Below are 19,357 nucleotides of genomic sequence, written 5' to 3' on the forward strand. Positions count from 1 at the left end.
CATTACATTTGCGTTGAAGTGAGCGTAGAGTTTTCATGATAATGAGTCAGTTTTTTAAATAGTGTTCAATGTTATAGTGAGTCTGTGTGTGTGAATGCAACTCATCAATATGTGGTTACATGCATTTCAGAAGTAATGCCTTTTTTGAATTGAATTGTCTGGAAAAAATAATAACAAAAAGGACTTTAAAAGTAGTTTTTATTACAGAAACAATAAGTACAGTACATTCAATAACAGTAGTAGCCGTTGCACCACAGAGGATAGCTTCTTTTCTCACTCACACACACTGTTGAATTGTCTAAAATACAGAACAGTAGTACAGCATGACATGATACATAAATCCCTGCCACAACATTTTCTTCTTTCCTGAGATATTCCTGTTAACCTGCTAAAGACATTATTAAAGCTTTCTTGCAGCTTCCTGATGAAGAAGCTAACACTAAAGTTAGTCATCATCCAACTTTGCCCTTTATATCGAACACTAACATATTGCCATGAACAGTACAGCACAATAGTAAGTTATACATTCAAAATAAATATCACTTGTTCTGGCTTTCCAGAAATAATGACTAGAAAAATATAGATATATCTTGAACTTTACCTTAGGAACCAAAATGATTTATTACTTGAAATACATTCGGAAAAACATTCTTGCTAAATCTAGCAAAAAATGTTGAGCAGCAAATACCGTTATACTGCAGTAATTTGAAGAAAACTACAGTATATGTGCATATAAGACATATTTAAGACATTAGTGTAACAGTTGTAGATTCTACAAAGTACCATAAATAAAGCATGGTTTACTATTATTGCCATGTGTCTGTCTGGGGCCCAGTTTCAGTAGGTAACATGTAACAAACCTTTATAATGCATTAAAATAATACAAATATATTAAAAGTCTCTTTAAACTTTGCATTAAAAACTATGCAAACTGGCTACATTCAAGTTTTCATGGTACATTTCTTCTTCAACTGCATGATGAGTAGTTGTGCATGTGTTCTGTCTCAGCATTGATGATGCTGGAACAAAGTGCTTGTTTCTTTAGTGCTTATTTAACAATACCTTTAAATCATGTTAGAAATTTGAATAATCTAGGTCAATCACTTTATTTTCTTTATTGCACGACCTTACTTTATGTCTTAAAATTGCTTGTTGTTGTGATTTTCCCCTGTAGAAACGTCTCACCCTCTTTCCCCTCCAGCTTTTGCAGAGTCACCGTCAACTTATGATGAATTATTTTTCAAAGTCTTTGACTCAAGGCATGTAACTTCTTCTTGGCTGTTCATCTCATTCTCAGAGTCTTCAACATCAGCATAAGCGCCATCATCAGATTCTGCTTTCACTTTGATCAAAGCATCAAGTGTCATTAATGTCTTTTTCTGAGATGCTTTTGTAGCTGCCTCTCCATTTTCTGTCTTGCTTGGGACTAAATCTTGCTCTCCGCAATCAGTGTCATCTTCTGCTTCGTCTGATTCCTCGTCTGCTTCATCTTCTCCGTCAGCTGAATCTCCCTGGTTTCCATCCCAGTCTTGATTCACTATCTTACCTTCGTCCTCTTCATCGGGAACTTCGGCATCTTCAACATCATCATGGCTTCCTTTTGGAATTGTTTCTTGTTCCTCATTATCGTCATCTTCCACTGGTTTATTTTCTTCATTATTTTCCTCCACATCCTCATCTGGCTTCAGCTCAACCACATCATCAGGCCCTTGTGTGTCCTCATTTGCCTCTGGGATGGCATCTTCCTGATGCTCTTCAGTCAGGTCATTTTGTTCTGCTCCTTCTGTGTGTTGCTGTTCTGCACATTCATCTCCTGTGTTATCGATTGATTCTTCCCTTCCTGTTAGGGCTTCTTCATCTTCCTCTTCCCCTCCACATTCTTCTCGACCATCACTCTCAGTAATCTCACTCCCGGTCATTTCAGACTCTGCTGATTCTTCTTCTGCTGTTTCTTCAATGTCATCCTCTTCACCTGTTGCTCCACACTCCGTATCACTCTCATTTTCAGCAGATTCCTCCCCATCATTTTCAGCCCCCTCTGATTCCCCCCCATCTTTTTCACCTTCTTCTGGTTCCTCATTGTGAGATGTATCATCACCTTCATCTTCTTCTTGAACAAAATCTTCAACAGCACTGCTTTCTGCATTATTTTCACATGACTCTTCAGCTGATTCTTCGCCATCATCAGCTGTCCCTTCTTCCTCGGCTTCTTCTTTCTCAGATTCATATTCACTGGCTTCAACATCTGCCTGTTCTGCTGCATTGTCCTCTTCAGCCGCTTCACCAGCTTCTTCCTTCACTTCATCTCCACTTGTGACCGCAACCTCTTCGGCAATCTCATCTTCATTCTCGAGCTCATCCACAGCTGCATCTTTGTCAGAGTCATGTTCGCTTGTAGCTTCAATGTCTGCCTGTTCTGCGCCACTGTTACCTTCACCTTCACTTGTGACATTTATCTCTTTTTCCACAGCGCTTTCATCCTCCGCCGTTGTTGCTTTGTCATTATCTGAGGTTTCATTTTCATCGTTAGTAGCAGTCTCGTCTTCCTGGGATTCATCTTCATCTGCTGTTGCTTTTTCATTATCTGAGGTTTCATTTTCATCGTTTGTGAGAGCCCCATCTTCATGGGATTCATCTTGGGGGGCTACATCTTCTGCCATATTTTCTTCAACTTTGGTGTCTCCTGCAAGGTCTTCCTTTGACTCTTCTTCAACAGCTTCCTCATTGATGGATTCATTTTCACTTGTTGCAGCCACAGCAGTCTCGTCTGCTTCAAGATCACTTTCTTCATCTGGTTCCTCCGACAGTTCATCATCTGTTGCGCCTTTCTCTTCCGCGGCCCCTTCTTCATTTGTGTCGGTAACTGCTGCTGAATCGTCATCACTGGTAGCAGCAATGTCTTCTCCATCATCAACCATTGCTCCGTCCACAGCTTCTTCTTTGTCGGATTCATTGTCAGCTGTGTGTTCTGCTTCAATTTCATCTTCAGCAGCAGCACCATCTTCTCCTCCTGCTTCTTCAGCTGGTTCTTCTGCTGATTCATCAGCTGTTGCTGTGTCATCCTTGTCATCTGCAGTTTCAGCTGCACTTGTGGCAGCAACCTCCTCCTCCTCATCATCATCATCATCATCATCATCATCACCACCTGTCCCATCTTCCAGGGCGTCTTCGTTTTCAGACTCATTTTCACTTGGAGCTGCCGTAGCGCTCTCTTCTGCATTTTCATCTTCGGCTCCTGCAGCCTCGTCCTTCATTTCATCTTCACTGGTAGCAGCAATCTCTTCTTCTTCATCAGCTGTTCCTTCTTCCACAGCCTCATCTTTATCTGATTCATGTTCACTTGTGGCCGCCACATCAGCTTCTTCTGCTGCATCTTCATCTTCAGCAGTCTGTTCCTTTAAGTCATCTTCACTTATAACCTCTTTTTCTACAGCCATCTCATCTTCAGTTGTTGCTTCTTCAGCTGGCTTTTTCGCTGATTCCTCTGCCGCTTCATCCTTGTCATGTTCAGATTCAGCAACCTCCTCCTCATCATCACCTGTCCCGTCTTCCACAGCCTCTTCGTGTTCAGACTCTTGTTCACTTGTGGTTGCCATAGCACTCTCTTCTGCATTTCCATCTTCCGCTTCTGCAGTCTCTTCTCTCATTTCATCTTCTTCTGCTGCATCTTCATCTTCAGCAGTTTCTTCATTCTCATCTGCGGATTCAGCCGCACTTGTGGCAGCAACCTCCGCCTCATCATCGACTGTCCCTTCTTCCAAGGCCTCCTCATGTTCAGATTCATGTTCACTTTGGGCTGCTACAGTACTCTCTTCATTTTCATCTTCTGCTGTGGTGGCTTCAGCAGCCTTTTCATTTATTTCATCTTCGCTGGTGGCAGCAATCTCTTCATCATCACCAGCTGTTCCGTCTTCCACACCCTCATCTTTAACAGATTCAAGTTCACTTGTGGCCGCTTCATCAGCTTCTTCTGCCACATCTTCATCTTCAGCAGTCTCCTTCTTTAAGTCGTCTTCACCTGTGACCTCATTTTCTACAGCAAACTCGTCTTCAGTCGTTGCTTCTTCAGCTGTCTTTTTTGCTGATTCATCTGCTGTGTCATTGTTCTCATCTCCAGAATCAGCCGCACTTGTGGTGGCAACCTCCTCCTCTTCATCGACCGCCCCTTCTTCCACAGCCTCTTCGTGTTCGGATTCATGTTCACTAGTGGCTGCCACATCTTCATCTTCAGCTGTGTTGTCTTCAGCAGTCTCTTCGTTTGACTCATCTCCTTCTGTGACAGCAATCTCATCTTCAGTTTCTGCTTTTGCTGATTCATCTGCTGTGGCTGGGTCGTCGTTCTCATCAGCAGACTCTTCCTCATCCTCAGATTCATGTTCACTTTGGGCTGCCACAGTACTCTCTTCTTCATTTTCATCTTCTGCTGTGGTGGCTTCAGCAGCTTCATCTTCAATGGTGGCAGCAATATGTTCTTCATCATCAGCTGTTTCTTCTTCCATAGCCTCATCTTTGTCTGATTCATCTTCACCAATGATTTTTTTTTCTACAGCCATTTCATCTTCAGTTGTTGCTTCTTCAGCTGGTTCATGTACTGATTCATCGTTTTCATCCACACTCATGGCAGCAATCTCTTCTTCATCAACAGTTCCTTCTTCTCCATTTTCATCTGCGGCTGTGTCGGCTTCAGCAGCATCTTCATTTATTTCCGCTTCACTGCAAGCAGTAATCTCTTCATCATCATCAGCTGTACCTTCTTCTGCAGCCTCATCTTTGTCTGATTCCTGTTCACTTGTGGTCGCCACATCATCTTCTTCTGCTGCTTCAACTTCATGTTCACCAGTCTCTTCCTTTGAGTCATCTTCACCTATGATTTCTTTTTCTACAGCCAACTTGTCTTCAGTTGTTGCTTCATCAGCTGGCTCTTTTTCTGCTTCATCTGCTGTGGCTGTGTCATTGTTCTCATCTCCAGACTCAGCCGCACTTGTGGCAGCAACCTCTTCCTCATCATCGACTGTACCTTCTTCCAAGATCTCCTCATGTCCTGCCACAGTACTCCCTTCTTCATTTTCATCTTCTGCTGTGGTGGCTTCAGCAGCCTCATCTTCACTGGTGGCAGCAATATGTTCTTCTTCATCAGCTGTCCCTTCTTCCACTGCCTCATCTTTGTCTGATTCATGTTCACTTGTGACTGCCACCTCAGCTTCTTCTGCTGCAACTTCATCTTCTGCAGACTCTTCATTCTCATCTGCAGATTCAGCCGCACTTGTGGCAGCAACCTCCTCCTCTTCACCTACATTCCCGTCTTCCACAGCGTCTTCATGTTGAGATTCATGTTCACTTATTGTTGCCATAGCGGTCTCTTCTGCATTTTCATCTTCCGCTTCTTCAGCCTCTTTTCTCATTTCATCTTCTTCTGCTGCATCTTCATCTTCAGCAGTTTCTTCATTCTCATCTGCGGATTCAGCCACACTTGTGGCAGCAACCTCCTCCTCATCATCGACTGTACCTTCTTCCAAGGCCTCCTCATGTTTCATGATTTCTTTTTCTACAGCCATCTCATCCTCAGTTACTGCTACTTCAGCTGGCTCTTTTGCTGATTCATCGTTCTCATCCACACTCGTGGCAGAAATTTCTTCCTCATCTACTGTCACTTCTTCCACTAGCAACTCCTTGTCAGACTCATGTTCACTTGTGACTGCCATGGCGCTCTCTTCTAGATTTTCTTCCTCAGCTGTGTTAGTTTCAGCAGCCTCTTCCTGCAGTTCAACCTCTTCTTCATCATCTACTCCCTCTACTTCAACCTTTTCAGATTCCTGTTCACCGGTGGCTGCCATATTATCATTTTCATATTCAGCTGCTTCTTCCTTAAGTTCATCCTCACTTGTGCCAGCGATCTCTTCGTCTAAAGCAATCTCATCTTCAACTGGTTCTTTTGATGATTCGTCAGCTGTGCCATTGTTCTCTTCCGCAGAATCATCTGTACTCATGACAGGAATCTCTTCATCATAATCAAGCATCCCTGCTTCCACGTCATCCTCCTCTCCTGCACTCTCATCTTTATCGTTGGTTGCTTTATCAGCCTCTTCCTTTGACTCATCCTCAGCTATGTCTCTTTCTACATCTTCGTTTTCTGCTTCTTCATCTGGTTCTTTGGACAATTCCTCATCTGTGGCGACGGCACTATCTTCTGTTATGTTTAATTCCTCATTATCATCTATAGAAGAGACTCTTACAGTTTCTTCTTCTGCTTCATTGCCTACAGACCCGTCTTCTCCTTCATCTTCTACTTCTTTTAATGCTTCGAAAATTACTTTTCCAATAAGCATTTCTGCTGCTACTCTGTTTCTCTCTTTTTCAGGGCGAGATGTGCAGGAGGTTGCCTGTGTGTTGCCGGGGTGACCATTCTTCATCAACAGAAGCCTCTTCAGGTCAAAGTCCATAGAAAGAGGTGCAGCATTCATAACTCCTGCAGGAAGTGGCGGTCTAGATGTCATATTTTTATTCACGCATGTTTCGCATGGACAATATTCGTCATCATTTTCACTGCGCTGGTCGCTGTAAGATGTGCCTGTTGCTGATTCATCGCTTTTTTCTTCTTGGGGATCAGTTGATTGTTTGAGCATAACCTTTAGCCTCCGTCTTCTCTCTGTTTGTGTGGTTGATGTATGGGACATTGCTTCTTGAGGAGGTCTTGGTAGGCCTGCTTTTTCTTGAATTTTGTTCATTTCCCTGTTTATACTTGCTTTGATTCTTTTTTGGACCTCAGTTTTAAGTTCATTTATCATTGTGTCAAGCTGCTCATTATTGTCCAAGTTCCACCGGACTTTGAACTCTGTCATTGCATTGACATAATGTGTCATGAACTGCTTTTCAATTTTGGTTAGCAAAGTTAACACCCAAACAGGATCAGGAGATATCGTTTTGCTGTCACTTCCTGAGGATGCTGGAGTTTCAGGTAGTTCTTTTGGACTATCATTGCTTCTAATTGTCTCATCTGTTGCTGGGTCATCTTCCATTTCTTTTTCCTTAGAGGTTTCTTCTACTTCTTTCTCAGATGTCCATTGAGCTTCTGCTTCTGCTTCATCTTCACAAACTTCTTGTACTTTCTTTAACCGATCTGGACTTGTATGCAGTTGAGAGGTGATACCATTCACACCATCACTACTGTTTCCTGAGCCTGTGGAGCCGCTGTTGACATCCACACCAGAGGATGATGTATGATTGAAATCATCCTCCACATAACGCCGATCCCTCTTCTTTAACACTTGTTCATTTTCTGGAGGGTCACAAAGCCAAAGAGACTGTAGAATATTCATTAGCTCTTGGTATCTTTCATCCTGTTCGTTTGCATTTTCAGGATTATGGACTATTAACTGCAACTTCACAAGACAATCCAGAAGACCTCTTGCTGAAGTGCTTAGTTTGCGTCCATACGCTGAAGAAATTTCTGGTAAACTATTACATCTGTCGAGCTTTGGATTCAAAAGAACTTTCATCACCTGTACGGAGGAGTTAAATATTTTTGGGGCTTCATCTCTCTGAGTAGAGGTATTGTCGGCATTTGGTGATACCGTGCTTATTTGGCAGTCATTATTAGGGATACTGTTTTTAACAACTCCTTCATTTAAGTCTACTGTATTCTCAGCTGCAGAGTCACAGTTTCCAATAATCTCCATTCCATTAATTTCCTCTTTTGTGTGGCCATCATTTTGTCCATCACAGTTTCCATTAACTTCCTCAATGTCGTACATATCCCCTTCTGCTGGTATTGATTTCAGCCATTCATTCACAACCTCATTAGGAGATGCATTTGGAAGGTTAGATGGTACTAGCTCAAAGTCATCAATCTTTGTGTTATGTCTGCGTTTGCTGCTTTTGTCACTTTTGCTATCCTTGACACTACGACAAATGCCCGTACTTTCTAGTGGACCAGCATTTGTTATCTTCTTGGGCACATCAGATTTTGATTCAGCCGTTCCTGGAGTCTCACATCTGTCTTTGACAAAATCTGAACTGGAGAGAGTTTGGGACAAATCACTTTCATCTGAAACATCAGATTTTGCAGCAGACTTCGGCCTCGAAGTGACCTTTGCAGTTGCGTGTTTTGGGTCTTGCCTGCTTGGATTGCTTTTCTTAGAGTTGCAACTCCTCTCTTCAAGTGTTTGTTGTTTGTCTTCCTTATGCAAACTCTCGTCATCAGGATTAATGACTTCTGGAGTTATTGTAGAAATGTGTGTTAAAGTATCACTTACTTTGGATTTTCGAGATCTTACAGTTGACTTGACGGATAAAGAACTTTTTGGTCGCACTTCACTTTTCTTTTCTTTAAGCTCTGATGCAGTTGACTTTTTTGAACGTCCTGAAACCTGTGATGACATGGTTGAAGGTGCTCTGTCTTCAATTTCATCAACAGTCACAGCAGGGATTTCAGTTGTGCCTAACATTTCCGATCGATTTGAATTTGCTTGTGTACTTTCTTCCTTTTCATCAGCAGGAACAACAGATACTCTTGATTTCTTTGATCTCTTTGACAAATTTGATTTAACTGATATGGCACTTGGAGCTCTTTCGGATTGCTCTTGAGTACTTTCTTCATAAGGAGTCTCAGAACTTTCTATAGGAATTGCAAAACTGACTGACCTCCCTGATTTGGTAGACATTGAGCTCATTGGTCTCTCCTCAGTGTGTTCGTCAGTGTTTTCATCTGCAATGTTAGGGCCATCTGGATCCGCTTTAGATTTTTTTGATACTGCTGAAGCATTTGACTTTCTTGATTTTGCTGATTTGATGGAGATGCTACTTGGCGCTCGCTCAGTAATCTCTTTGTTGTTATCTTCCCCTTGATAATTAGAGACTTCTGAAATATTAGTCTTTGCTGAGACATTTGACCGGGTTGATTTGGCAGATCTTGCTGATTTAGCTGATACAATGCTTGCTGGTCTTTGTACAGTGTCCTCATCATTTGACATGGTTCCTTCAGCAGGAACTTCACAGACTTTTGACTGACTTGATTTTACAGACGTGGCTGACTGTAAGGATTTGGCTGACATTGCACTCAGTGCTCTTACTTGAGCCTCTTCTTCACCGTTACATTCATCAGAAACACCAATAGTTTGAGCAGAAGCATTTGTTATAGTAGATGTTGCTGAAACATGTGACTTTGCTGATTTAGCTGACAAAGCACTTGGTGCTCTTTCTTCAGCTTGCTCTTGGTCCTTTTCTTCCCTAGGGCTTTTCGAGCTTTCTTCAGCTTGTATATCTGAACATTTAGACTTTTTTGATCTGGAAGAAATATTTGTCTTGATTGTCTGAGCTGACATTGAGCTCTCTCTTCCTTCAATCTCTGCATTATTAATTGCATCCCTTTGTACAGAAGGGACAAGAGAAACTTTGGATTTGTTAGATGTTTCAGAAACATTGGATTTGGAAGACTTTGCTGACCTTGCTGACTTTGCTGATCTGACTGACAAAGTGCTTCGAGCTCTCTCTGCATGTTCCTCATGATCAGATGTATTTTCCTCTGCTGGACCATCAAGTCCTTTGGATTTAGTAGACTTTACAGAAATGGTTGACATTGCCGTTTTGGCTGATATGGCGCTGTGTGCTCTCTCTTGAGTTTCCTCTCCATCATCTCCTTCATCAGGACTGCCAGTAGTTTTGAAAGACTGAACTTCAGAAGCTTTAGAATTGATCGATCTTTTTGAAGCATTTGACTTAGCCGATTTTGCTGACAAAGCACTTGGTGCTCTCTCCGCATACTTTATAGATACTTCAGAAACGTGTGACTGGACTGATCTTGCTGACATGCTGCTTGCTGCTCTTTCTTCAGCTTGCTCTTCGTCATTTTCTTCATCAGGGCTCTCAAAATCTTTTTCTGCTGCAACAGTAACAGAACATTTGGACTTGTTTGATCTTGCAGACATATTTGTCTTAGCAGACTGAGCTGACATTGAGCTCAAGGCTCTCTCTTCACTTTCACCTTCAACAACTCTTTCCTCAGAATTGTCAACATCATTCTCCAAGGGAACTTCAGAGACGTTCAATCTTGTAGATTTTGCGGAAACATTTGACTTTGTTGACTTTGCTGATCTGACTGACAAAGTGCTTGGAGCTCTCTCTGGATTTTGTTCATGATCCGATGTATTTTCCTCTGCTGGACCATCAAGTCCTTGTGACTTAGTAGATTTTACAGAAATGGTTGACTTTGTGGTTTTAGCTGACATGGCACTCTGTGCTCTCTCTTGAGTTACCTCTCCTTCATCAGGACTGCCAGTATTTCCCACAGACTGAACTTCAGAAGCTTTAGGTTTGATCGATTTTTTTGAAGCATTTGACTTTGCTGATTTTGCTGACAAAGCACTTGGTGCTCTCTCCGCAGACTTTATAGATACTTCAGAAACGTGTGACTGGACTGATCTTGCGGACATGCTGCTTGCTGCTCTTTCTTCAGCTTGCTCTTCGTCATTTTCTTCATCAGGGCTCTCAGAATCTTTTTCTGCTGCAACAGTAACAGAACATTTGGACTTGTTTGATCTTGCAGAAATATTTGTCTTAGCAGACTGAGCTGACATTGAGCTTAAGGCTCTCTCTTCACTTTCACCTTCAACAACTCTTTCCTCAGAATTGTCAACATCATTCTCCAAGGGAACTTCAGAAATGTTCGATCTTGTAGATTTTGCAGAAATATGTGACCTGGTTGATTTTGCTGATATGACTGACAAATTGCTTGGAGCTCTCTCTGGATGATCCTCATGGTCAGATGCATTTTCTTCAGCTGAACTTTCAAGTCTTTGTGACTTATTAGATTTTACAGAAATGGTTGACTTTGCAGTCTTGGCTGACATGGCACTCTGTGCTCTCTCTTGAGTTTCCTCTCCTTCATCAGGACTGCCAGTATTTCCCACAGACTGAACTTCAGAAGCTTTAGATTTGATAGATTTTCTTGAAGCATTTGACTTAGCTGATTTTGCTGACAAAGCACTTGGTGCTCTCTCCGCAGACTTTATAGATACTTCAGAAACGTGTGACTGGACTGATCTTGCTGACATGCTGCTTGCTGCTCTTTCTCCAGTTTGCTCCTTGTCATTTTCACCATCAAAGCACTCCAAGTTCTCTTCTGCTGCAACAGTAACAGAACATTTGGACTTGTTTGATCTTGCAGAAATATTTGTCTTAGCAGACTGAGCTGACATTGAGCTCAAGGCTCTCTCTTCACTTTCACCTTTCGCAACTGTTTCCTCAGAATTGTCAACATCATTCTCAGAGGGAACTTCTGAGACTTTCGATCTTGTAGATTTTGCGGAAACATTTGATTTAGTTGACTTTGTTGATCTGACTGACAAATTGCTTGGAGCTCTCTCTGGATGTTCCTCATGATCAGATGTATTTTCCTCTGCTGAACTTTCAGGTCCTTGTGATTTAGTAGATTTGACAGAAATGGTTGACTTTGCAGTTTTGGCTGAAATGGCACTCTGTGCTCTCTCTTGAGTTTCCTCTTCATCATCTCCTTCATCAGGACTGCCAGTATTTCCCACAGACTGAACTTCAGAAGTTTTAGATTTGATCGATTTTTTTGAAGCATTTGACTTTGCTGATTTTGCTGACAAAGCACTTGGTGCTCTCTCCGCAGACTTTATAGATACTTCAGAAACGTGTGACTGGACTGATCTTGCTGACATGCTGCTTGCTGCTCTTTCTTCAGCTTGCTCTTCGTCGTTTTCTTCATCAGGGCTCTCAGAATCTTTTTCTGCTGCAACAGTAACAGAACATTTGGACTTGTTTGATCTTGCAGAAATATTTGTCTTAGCAGACTGAGCTGACATTGAGCTCAAGGCTCTCCCTTCACTTTCACTTTCAACAACTCTTTCCTCAGAATTGCCAACATAATTTTCCGAGGGAACTTCAGAGACTTTCAATCTTCCAGATTTTGCGGAAACATTTGACTTTGTTGACTTTGCTGATTTTGCTGATCTGACTGACAAAGTGCTTGGAGCTCTCTCTGGATGATCCTCATGATGAGATGTATTTTCTTCAGCTGGACCAGCAAGTCCTTGTGACTTAGTAGATTTTACAGAAATGGTTGACTTTGCAGTCTTGGCTGACATGGCACTCTGTGCTCTCTCTTGAGTTTCCTCTCCTTCATCAGGACTACCAGTATTTCCCACAGACTGAACTTCAGAAGCTTTAGATTTGATAGATTTTCTTGAAGCATTTGACTTGGCTGATTTTGCTGACAAAGCACTTGGTGCTCTCTCCACAGACTTTATAGATACTTCAGAAACGTGTGACTGGACTGATCTTGCTGACATGCTGCTCGCTGCTCTTTCTCCAGTTTGCTCTTCGTCGTTATCACCATCAAAGCACTCCAAGTTCTCTTCTGCTGCAACAGTAACAGAACATTTGGACTTGTTTGATCTTGCAGAAATATTTGTCTTAGCAGACTGAGCTGACATTGAGCTTAAGGCTCTCTCTTCACGTTCAACTTCAACAACTCTTTCCTCAGAATTGTCAACATCATTCTCAGAGGGAACTTCTGAGACTTTCGATCTTGTAGATTTTGCAGAAACATTTGACTTTGTTGACTTTGCTGATCTGACTGACAAAGTGCTTGGAGCTCTCTCTGGATGATCCTCATGGTCAGATGTATTTTCTTCAGCTGAACTTTCAGGTCCTTGTGATTTAGCAGATTTTACAGAAATGGTTGACTTTGCAGTCTTGGCTGACATGGCACTCTGTGCTCTCTCTTGAGTTTCCTCTTCATCATCTCCTTCATCAGGAGTGCCAGTCGTTTTGACAGACTGAACTTCAGAAGCTTTAGATTTGCTAGATTTTTTTAAAGCATTTGACTTAGCTGATTTAGCTGACAAAGCACTTGGTGCTCTGTCCGCAGACTTTATAGATACCTGTGACTTTACAGATTTTGCTGACATGCTGCTTGCTGCTCTTTCTTCAGTTTGCTCTTCGTCTTGTTGCCTATCAAGAGAGATAGACTTCTCTTCACCTGGAACATGAGCAGAACATTTGGACTTGTTTGCTCTTGCAGAAATACTAGACTTAACTGACTGCACTGACATTGAGCTGACTGATCTCCCTTCAGTCTCCTCTTCAGAGGAATCCCCACACTTTTTGGAAAGAATTGCAGAACCTCTGGATTTCTTAGACTTTGTTGAAGCATTTGACTTCACTGATTTTGAGGATTTAGCTGTAGCATTTGACCGTCCTGATTGTATTGACAGTGCACTAGGTGCCCTCTCTTCCTCATACTGAGTAATGGTTTCTCTATCTGAGCCGTCACAGCATTTTGATTTACTTGATCTTGCTGAAATGTTAGACTTAATAGACTTTTCCGACATGCAGCTCGGTGACCTCTCAATGGTCTCCTTTTCCGCATCTCCTTCATCACAAATATCATCATTGTGTTCAGGAAGAGCTTGAGAAGATTTGGATTTTGTAGATATAGCAGAGGCACTTGACTTTGAAGACATGACACTTGGTGTTCTTTCTCCAGTGTTGTTATCGTCCTTGTTTTTCTCACACCTGTCTTTAGAGGCTTTCGACATACTGGATACCGCAGAGGATTTTGATTTGGTTGATTTTTCTGACATGGCACTAGATGCCCTTGCCTCAGCTTCATCATCTGCAGTTGGCTGTTCATCATTTCCATCCTCATGATTGTTATCAATTTCTTCATTGGGAACTTGAGATGATTTAGATTTGTTCGATTTTTCCGAAATATTTGACATTACTGACATTGCTGATTTGACTGACATTTTGCTTTGGGGTCTTCCTTCATTTTCCTCATCTACAGCATTTACACCAACTAAAATGTCAGCACTTTTTGGCGAATTTGATTTGGATGACATTACACTTGGCACTCTCTCTTCATCTTCTCCATCCTCTTCAGCATTCTCCTCTTCTCGAAAATGTTCATCATTATTTTGTGACGTCCTCTGTTCAGCTTCCTCTTCAGCTTGTACTTCTTCAGCGAGAGAAGAGACCCTTGAGTCCTTTGAGTTAATAGAATCTTTTGATTCTGATGACATGCAAGTTGATAGTTGTTCTTCATCAACATCTTCCTCTGATTTTTGTTGGTCAGCTGCCACTTCTGACTTCATTGATTTTTCTGATTTAACAGACATGCTGCTTAAGGATCTTTCTCCTGTTTCTTTTTCTTCATGTCCTTGCATTTCTTCATCTGTAACATCCAGAACGTCTGGCTTGGATTTTGAAGAGGCATTTGAATTAACTGACATGGCACTTTTGGATCTTTCCTCCTCTACATCCACAGACTCTGCATTCTGTTTTTCTCCAGATGTATGTGATCTGCCAGAAGCATTTGATGTAACAGACATGGCACTTGATTGATTTCTTTGTATCCCACCTTCTCCATTTGTGTCATCTTCAGGATCTTTAGACACTCCGCAAATACAAGTGTATGATTGTTTTGATTTGTTTGACCTGCTTGAGTGTCCTGAAGCAACGGATGTTTTATTTGTAGGGCTCGTGGATATATTTTGTTTTGGGGATGTTTTATCCAACACTGCACTTCCAGGTGTCTCTTCTTTTTCAGGTTTACTATTTTGAGAAGATGCTCTTGAAGCACTCAGAGGGACATCACCATCGTCATTCTGATCCTCTTCATGGTCTATTAATTCCTCAGAAGAAACAGATCCTGTTTGCTCTTCTTGCTCCATTGTTTCAGCAGTTTTGTCTTCGACTCTATCCTTTGGGGAACAGTCAACTGAAACCTCCCGGTTGTCCGGTGTGGAGGATTTCACCTTGCACTTTGGTGAGCAAGAATCACTCCTGATGGTGCAGTAATCTACGATTTCCCCCGTCTGCTCCACACAAGTTTCTGTCTCCAATACTTGTTCTATCTGCTCTGTTGTATGATCTTCACTAGTTTCAACCACGGTCTTTCTAGAGACCCTTGTATGTGAGGATGCACTTGAGCTGGAGGTTTGAATGCGACGAGTTGCTCCATGTGTCCCTGGGAGGTTTTTCCAGATATTGTATTCCTGGCAGTGTCTGCAGCAGTGAGGACAGTGAGTCTCCTCTGCATGTCTTTGACAGGGTCTTGCGATGTAAGACTCATCTTGCTCACTTGCAGAGATGTTTTCAGATTCTGAAAAGCTTCTGTCGCTGACCTGTGCAAAATAGGGGCCATTGTGTCCTTGTCGGAACTCACAGGTCGTCCCTGTTGTCTTCCTTACTTCTGTGGACCAATGTAATGTTTCGTCATTTTGTAGCCTGAAGCGAACTTTCATCTCCATAGACACACTTCCATCTTTATTCACACGAACCCGTTTCTCTATATCATCCTCTCTCTTTCCAACACCAGTGTGTGGGCAGGAATCCACTTTATCTGGAGAGTCGGTTCCATCTGGCAATGACTTGTCAGAGGACACGGAGTGCCTGGTAGATCTGTTATCAGATTCCATTTGTGAGTTGGCACTTTGCTTTGTTGAAAGTCCTGGGATTGACATCAAGACACAAAAAAAGACTCATAAAAAACAAATGACATTGTGTACAGTACAACTATACTGAATGTTTCAGTCTGACACCAGTGAAACCCCTGTTAGAATGTACAGTAATTGATTTTTAAAACCTAATTGAGAGATAAACTCTGAGACAATGGTCTGTTTTTCCTACCTCCATTGCAGCCACCTGAGTGAGGATGCAGGTTCGGAAGTTTGTCGTAAGATGTTTTCTGAAAATTCTCCATGACGGACGGGTGAGAAGGCTCACGTCCCACACAGACAAGCACACTGGGGCACTGCATAAGACTCTGAACATTGTCAATCTGAAACATAAATAATAATTTAAGAATCAGTATGTTTGCTGAATCCAGAAACAACAAACAACATCTTATATTATGTATTGGCGGAGCTCTCACAAACTGGATTTATTTGAAACGTTTGCATTGAATGCCATTGACAGGCCATTATCTGAATTTAACTAGGTAGATATCTGGCAAAATATCTATGTTCTCTTTTGCCTCTTTGTCCTTGTCAGCATTACAGCCACTGTCTTTGTGGAACCGAATGCTTGACATGCCAATGGCTGGAAGTGCATATGTATGAGATTGGACAGAGTGGGGGTTGATATCTGACTTAGATTGAAGTATCTGGGGCTAATTTTCATACAACATTTGTATTACTTAAATAGCCTTGAGCATTGTTTTTCGATATTGTTTAATCTAAAAAGTACCTAGTAAACAAGTTTTAAAGCATGTATGTGGTAGTATACTTAGTGAATGCTCTAAATCCCTGAAAAGGAAAGCTGTCAGTCGAAGAAAAGATAAATATCTGAATCCAGGAATCGTTCGTTCAGGAATCCAGGGGAATTTTTCCAATTATCAGCTGCCTTTGTAACCAGGGGTTATTCTGTTTAATTTAACTTCTACATGCAAGGCCTCATAAAGGAGCTAGTTAACTATAGGTTTCCTTTATACTGATAAACACAAATTGCTGTATGATAGAAAACAGTACGTTTCCCAGTTTGGTCATTTGGGCATTTTCAAAGAAGCCATCTTTCCGGATAAGGATATTATGTTTCTGCTAAGTATTACTAATACGTTTCAAATAAAACAACATTTTAAACCCCGATGGGTAATAAATGGGGTTAAACAATATTACATAAAATCCTGAAAACGAAAAGATAAAGTTAATTGAATTGTGTGGTAAAGTTGTAAATAGATTGTAAAAAATACATCTGTTCTTATTGGTTTCATCTTTGCAATAGTACGTTTTTATGACCCCCAATACTGAATTGTGCTGCCTCTGTTCGCTGACAGCTATGCAACACATATTGAGAATTTTGTTGACTTAATTTTGCTTGTATGCAGACTGTTTTGATGAAAGTGCAGTTTTGATTCTTAAATCCGATGTGTGTGAAGGCAGATGAATGGCTTCCTCCATGGTCACACGAAGCCCAGGTGAAGATAATTAATTGCCACTGTGGAAGACACTTTTCTGAGACACCTCTGGTATCAAAGTAAAGGAGTGGAGTCTCAACGTTGACCTGTTTTTCCTCCCTCAAAAATAGCTCTGATTCGACCAAGATTAATGGGGTGTAGAGAAATACCCCCAATCTGAATGTGTGTGTGTGTGTGTGTGTGTGTGTGTGTGTGTGTGTGTTTGTGGGTGTGTGTGTGTGTGTGTGTGTGTGTGTGTGTGTGTGTGTTTGTCTGTGTGTGTGTGTGTGTGTGTGTGTGTGTGTGTGTGTGTGTGTATGTGTGTGTGTGTGTGTGTGTGTATGTGTATGTGAAGGAATATCCCTCCCTTTCAGTCCCTCATGAACGCACTCAAAAATATTTATCCCTCTAGACTTTAATTTATATTGTGTGAGTTAGTGGTGTTTTCTCCCAGATGTAATGATCATACAAGTGAAATAAACTGAATGCAAATAAAACTTAATATCATGTGGCTTGAGGTATTTGTAACATCAGTTTTCCTGACATATCAGTGAGTTTAGAGAGCACAAGGTTGTCTTTCATATTTCAGACACAGTACGCATATATCATCCTCTTATTATTAAAATAAAGAGGATTTCAGAGGGTATCACCTTTCAGAGGGTATCATCCAATGTTGGTAATTTCTTTCTTTGGAAAATATGTATTTCTCAAATCATTTTAAATATTGTGTCTTTTCAAATCTGTTTATATATTCAGTGTATTATAGAGTCTTTTTTTATATATGCCAAAAATGCAACAATATAGGCCTAATACTTATAAGGTGGTATGGTACGTTTATTAAGAAAATACACCAGGATATTTAAATAAGATGTTTGTAAGTTGAATTTCGTCATAAAACTACTTGTGTGTTTGCAGAGGGGCTGAAAGAAAACTCTCAACTGGAGTAAAGTAGGGAATCCGTCCTGTCACTAGAGGCCTCTCTTTCACTCTGTTTTTCAATCTCAAGCATGAACACCAGCAATGTGAAAAACAACTCTTCAAAACAACAACCGAGAGCACCTTCTTTCTACCTTGTTTTTCTATCTTGTTTTTATTTTAAGTTAAAGGCAACTCCTTTAGACGTACTATTGTTCATTTCAGATCCTAACATCCTTTCAATTCATTCATAAACACAACGGTATGGGCCAAGAATAGAAACTCCTTGGAATAAGAAATGTCCCTAACACACAATAAAATAACTTAATAAAATCCCCTAATCTCACAAACTCCAGTGTGAGATAATATCAAGTTAAAAAGAACATGAACAAAAATGACATAATCTTCTGGCTTAAGGGCTTTCAATATATTACATTTTCCCTACACAATCCTCATAGCCAAAATTCACATTCACACAATTATCTGTAAAAAATGTGTATATGATGCAATCAGGCAAATTCAAGTTTACCTTTTAGTTGTTTCCCTTTCATAGCAAATACATTTTAACTACAAAATTAAGGGAGTTTGTAACAAAAACTAAACAAAAAAATCACACTTATGGACAGTGAGATCTAAAAAAGTAATGGATTAATTACATGATTAATTGTTTGTGTATTATTAACATAAAATCAAAAGGCTTTCATTTTCAAATAATCACGACAGCCCCTACTCTAGGATGTTGTGAGCTCACCTTGCGCCCATCCAGAGTGTACAACTTCCTGATGTGGTACTGCATGAGCTCAGAAACTTCCTCTAGGAAGAGCCCAAAGCTGCGTAGACTCCTGCGGTGCAAGGCAATGGTTTTCCTTGACGAGGGGTCGCTGTTCTTCACCAGCACCAACCTCTTATTGTGCCTGTGGTGATGCACATGGCCTGAATGTGCCTCAGGGTGCTCCTCTGGCTTGGTGGGTCCCCTGAGGACATACTGGTGTGGCTGATGGTGGTGACAGGGTGTATGAGCGTGATGCAATGGCGAGACATGAGTCTCTAATGCTTCCACAGCTTGGGTATGTCTATACTCAGAGCAAAGGTAGCACTCCTCCAGAGGCTCATGATGGGCCAGGATGCCATGGTTGTTGATCCAGGGGAGCCGGCTGGTGTGATGCTTGAAGGGGAGTGAGGACATGTTGGAGCCTTCACCCCCCACAGCATTGAAGCACTGGTAGTTGCGTCTATGGGCGGACATGTTGGGCTGTGGTCTCTCTGCTCTGGTGTCAGGGGAGCAGGAGGTGAGGGCAGGTCATGCTTCTCCGCCGCAGCCTAGGGGAACGGGTTGCACCACACATCTGCATGGCTCCCATTAAGCTCAGGCTGAGAACATAGAACATAGAACAGGTTAAAGTACAAGCAGGGTTTTTTAAATGTTCACAGCAAAATAAACATAAAGATGGAGTCATGCAGCCTTTCTTCCCGGCCTAGCCTTTGTGCTAACAGTGAACTCTTTTACGTCCATTTTGGCTTTTCCTG

At 41.5% G+C, this 19,357-nt stretch overlaps 1 protein-coding gene across 1 annotated transcript; it reads right to left on the reverse strand.

The window, feature by feature from the left end:
• Positions 1-230: 230 nt before the first annotated feature.
• On the reverse strand, positions 231-19,076 carry rp1l1b (rp1 like 1b). Its single transcript, XM_063902642.1, has 5 exons — positions 18,582-19,076; positions 15,652-15,802; positions 15,147-15,472; positions 13,866-13,978; positions 231-9,363 (listed from the first exon to the last, which is right to left on the reverse strand). The coding sequence occupies exons 1-5, from the start codon at positions 19,074-19,076 to the stop codon at positions 1,224-1,226; spliced, it is 9,225 nt and encodes a 3,074-aa protein (XP_063758712.1). The 3' UTR covers positions 231-1,223.
• Positions 19,077-19,357: the final 281 nt, after the last annotated feature.

The sequence above is a fragment of the Eleginops maclovinus genome, chromosome 15 (genome assembly GCF_036324505.1).
Source record: "Eleginops maclovinus isolate JMC-PN-2008 ecotype Puerto Natales chromosome 15, JC_Emac_rtc_rv5, whole genome shotgun sequence".
NCBI classification, from domain to species: Eukaryota; Metazoa; Chordata; class Actinopteri; order Perciformes; family Eleginopidae; genus Eleginops; species Eleginops maclovinus.